General features: G+C 39.4%; 1 protein-coding gene across 1 annotated transcript in view; it reads right to left on the bottom strand.

Moving 5' to 3' along the window:
* LOC106876593 (zinc finger protein 271) overlaps positions 1 to 4,439 on the bottom strand; it is a 21,733-nt gene that overhangs the window by 2,242 nt on the left and 15,052 nt on the right. Inside the window, exon 2 of the mRNA XM_014925206.1 lies at positions 2,892 to 3,046. Coding sequence (XP_014780692.1) covers positions 2,892 to 3,046 — 155 coding nt within the window. The remainder of the gene's footprint in view (positions 1 to 2,891; positions 3,047 to 4,439) is intronic.

Raw genomic sequence — 4,439 nt, 5'->3', positions numbered from 1 at the left:
TATATATATATATATATGAGGGGCTTCCTTTAATTTCCGTCTACGAAATCCACACACAGGCTTTGATCAATCCGTCTCTTTTGTAGATGACACTTGCCCGATGTGCCATGCAATGGGACTGAACCCAGAATCACGTGGCTGGTAAGCAAACATTTTACCACATAGCCACGCTTACGCCTGTTCATTTACTTTCATTAAAACTCCTCTGTTGTAGAAATTTTCGTAAAAGCTCCTTATACTTCCTTATTTACATACAGGGTGTCCACAAAGTCTGGGTACATTGGGATTAACACATACTTTAAGAAATTATTATTTCTTATATTTAATTGTTTATGTTATGATTTTATTTACTCCATGTACCTTGTGGACACTCTATATTTCTAATAACCTGTTTATAGTAATTATAAGAATGCGTGAAACATGGAAGAGAAATTTCAAAAAAAGAATAAATGCAGGAACATTATCATAAAATTGATTTTTCCGCAGTCATTTCACTGTGGCCATGCTGGAGTGCTGCAGTAATTTCACTGTGGTCATGCTGGGGCACCGCAGTCATTATACTGTTGTCATGTTGGAACACCGCGTTGAAGGATTTTAGTCGAATGACTTATTTGTTCGTTTAAGTCCTGGCCTTTGCCGAACCGCTAATTTGTGGTGGATAGTCAGAGAGACAAAGACACATTCTGATGCATATATATATTTATGCGACGGGCTTCTTTAAGTTTCCATCTACCAGATCCATTCACAACGGTTTGATCACCGCGAGGCTATAGTAGAAAACAACTCGTCCTAGGTGCCACACAGTGGGAGTGAAACTGGAACCATGTGGTTGGGAAGCACACTTCTTTCCACACAGCCATACCTACGCCTACAATAATAATATTTATTATATTTTATAAATAAATAAGTTCAAATTCCACTAAAATTGATTTTGCCTTTCACCCGTTCCGATTGGATAAGATAAATACCAGTTGAGTAGTAGGGTCAATGTATGGGAATGTGTGTATGGATATGTATATACATATGAACGCAAACATATATCTGTGTATAGTGAAGGCGCGTGGCTTAGTGGTTAGGGGCATTCGACTCACGGTCGTAAGGTCGTGAGTTCAATTCCCGGCGACACGTTGTGTCCGTGAGCAAGACACTTTATTTCACGTTGCTCCAGTCCACTCAGCTGGTAAAAGTGAGTAGTACCTGTATTTTAAAGGGCCATCCTTGTCCCACTCTGTGTCATGCTGAATGTCGCCGAGAACTACGTTAAGGGGTACACGTGTCTGTGGAGTGCTCAGCCACTTGTACGCTAGTTTTACGAGGGAGCTGTTCCGTTGATCGGATTAGTTGTGACCCTCGTCGTCGTAACCGACAGTTTGCTCCTATATGTGTATATACGTATATTTGTCTGTGCATGTATATCTATATGTGTATATTATGTATGTCTATATGTGTATATTATGTATGTATACACACGCGCAAACATGTGCGTGTGTATGTGTTTGCGTGTATACATTATATACGTATATATATACACACATAGGCACCTCCATGCCTCTGCGTGTGTGTGTGCTTGTGTGTGTGTGTGTGTGTGTGTGTGTGTGTTGAACTGTAGCCTCTACATTTTAATTACATTTAATTCTGCTTAATTACATATTCCTATTACTTCATAATTCAATTATTTACATAACTTTTCAAAATATATGTAAGGTACATTTAAAATTGATAGGTTAATTGCTAGTTCAAAGAATGCCAGTTTCGGTTAAATGCAAACGATCATTTTTTTTGTCTCAGATTCTAAGATAAATATTTGGTGAAGTGCAACATTAAATTGAACATTTATATCGTAACATATGTAGAAGATTCTAAAAGTTTTCGCTTTGATAACGATTTAAAATGAATGTATGTACTTCTTATTTATAAACAACCTTTGTTAAAAGTCTCAAATACATACAAGTGAGATTCATACATTTTAAATTGATTAAAAGATGATTAAAGTTCAGATTTTATTTCTTTTTAATTGCATAACTTCTTTAATAAATAAATCTTCATAAAAGATAAAACTTCTAAATCGTCATTAAAGATAAAACTTCTAAAATGGATTGATTCGGCTGACGAATTAAAACAGTTTTTGCGTTTTTCATTACCACTGATTAACGAGGCGGCGAGCTGGCAGAATCGGGAGCACGCCGGGCGAAACGCTTTATGGTATTTCGTCTGTGTTTACGTTCTGAGTTCAAATTCCGCCGTGGTCGAATTTGCCTTTTTTCCTTTCGGGGTCGATAAATTAAATACCAGTTGCGTACTGGGTCGATCTAATCGTTTGACCACCCTCCTCCAAAATGTTTAGGCCTTGTGCCTAGAGGAGAAAAGATTATCAATGATTTAGGATACTACACTTTTCAAGCACCGCATTGCGCTTGCTGTTTCTATAACGTAATTCAGTGACCTTAAAGTAATTATCGGGACGTATGGACGTAAATCTGGGGTAGCTAAAGAACCCCACTGGCGTAGGCTCGAAGGACTTTCTCACTCGCCCGTGCGTCGAACTAATTCACCTGCTTGTTGTTTATACACCTGTCTTCGTCTTTTGTTTTTCTGTAATTTTCAAGTATATATATGTGTATGTGTCTATATATATATATATATATATATATATGTGTGTGTGTGCGTGTGTGTGTGTGTATATGAGCATACGCATACACACATACACACATATATATATATATGCGCGTGTGCGGATGCGTATGCATACATATATAATTATGTATTATTTTTGTTGATATATGTGTGTGTTTGAGCGAGTGTGTTCGCGTGTAAGAGCTTCAGCGTGTGTGGGTGTGTCTTTGAGCGTCCATGTGTGTGCGTGTGTGCGTGTGTAAGCACGATTTTATTACCTTGCGTAAATGATCCTTCCTTCCGAATCGACGTTGACACACACGGCAGATATAGGGACGGTAACCTGTATGAATGCGAAGATGTCGTGTCAGTTCTTCGTTCCTGGCAAATGTCTTCTCACAACCTTTTCCACAACAGACGAACGGACGTTCACCTAATCGAAAATGAAACCTACGCAGTGACAACAACAGCTACAAGCAATATCAACATTATCACGGGTTTTGTTAAAAAAGTAAAAAAGGGTCACGTGAAAAGAACGGAGAGCAAAATAGTGTTTAGTATTGTTCAATGTCTTATCGAAGACAGCTGTATGATTGATTGATTGCTTCCATATGAATATATGTTATTCACATCGGTATATGTACGTATGTATGTATGTAAGTATGTATGTAAGTATGTATGTATGTATGTATGTATGTATGTATGCATGAGTACCTGGATGGATGGACGGACTGATGTATGTATGTGTGTGTGCATGTATGAATGTATGCATAGACGTACATATATTTGTATGTACGTATCAATTTCAATTTATCTAGATGCATGTGCAATTGTCCAACGTGTGCAAGTAGACATATATTAATACACACACACACACACACACACACACACACACACACACACATATATATCTTTGTGGGGACGGATGTGTGCGTGTGTGTGGTGTACCTAGAGGGTACACAGCTGGCATATTTGTGTCTTCCTTTCATAGCTACGCCACACCTGCAACCAATCCCAGAGTCGGATCTTCGGTTCAAATTGGATTTGGTTCTCATATATCTGCAGTATCCTGCCAACACTTGATATGTTCATTGTTATTTACCTCAATATGAACTCTATGTTACTGTACCTAGCCATTTCTGGCGTCCTACGTGTTGATGTGCCTAGATTGTTATTAAATCCTCCTAATTTATACATGTATGCACGCGCGCGCCAACACAAACTCTCTCTCTCTCACACACACACACACACACACACACACACACACACACGCACACATACAAATATAGGCGAAGCCGTAGTTGTGTGGTAAGAAGCATGTTTCACAGCCACATGGTTCCGGGTTCAGTCCCACTGCGTGTCAACTTGAGCGAGTGTCCCCTACTATAGTGTCGTGGGACGGGGCAGCCTTGTGAGGGGATTTGCTAGAAGGAAACTGGAAGAAGCCCGTTGTGTATGTATATATATATACATTTACGCGTATGTGTCTTTGTGTCTGTCTCTCACCCTCCCCACCAAAGCTTGACAACCAATGGTGGTGTGTTTACGTCCCCGTAACCTAGCAGTTCGGCAGCAGAGACTGAGAGAATAGGTGCTAGGAGGACAAAAGAATAAGTCCTGGGGAAATATTTTCGACTACAAAACCCTTAAAGGTGGTGCTGCAGCATGGCCGCAGTCAAATGACTGAAACAAAAAAAAATGAAAATATATACGCGCGGCACCTTGGGCAAGTCTCTTGTAGTGTAGCCCCGGGCTGACCAAAGCCTTGTGTGTGAATTTGGTAGGCGGAAACTGAAAGAAGCCCGTCATATATATATATATATATA

The sequence above is a fragment of the Octopus bimaculoides genome, chromosome 2 (genome assembly GCF_001194135.2).
Source record: "Octopus bimaculoides isolate UCB-OBI-ISO-001 chromosome 2, ASM119413v2, whole genome shotgun sequence".
In the NCBI taxonomy this organism is placed as follows: domain Eukaryota; kingdom Metazoa; phylum Mollusca; class Cephalopoda; order Octopoda; family Octopodidae; genus Octopus; species Octopus bimaculoides.
The sequence above is the reverse complement of the archived record's forward strand: the minus strand, read 5'-3'. Positions and strand labels throughout refer to the sequence as shown.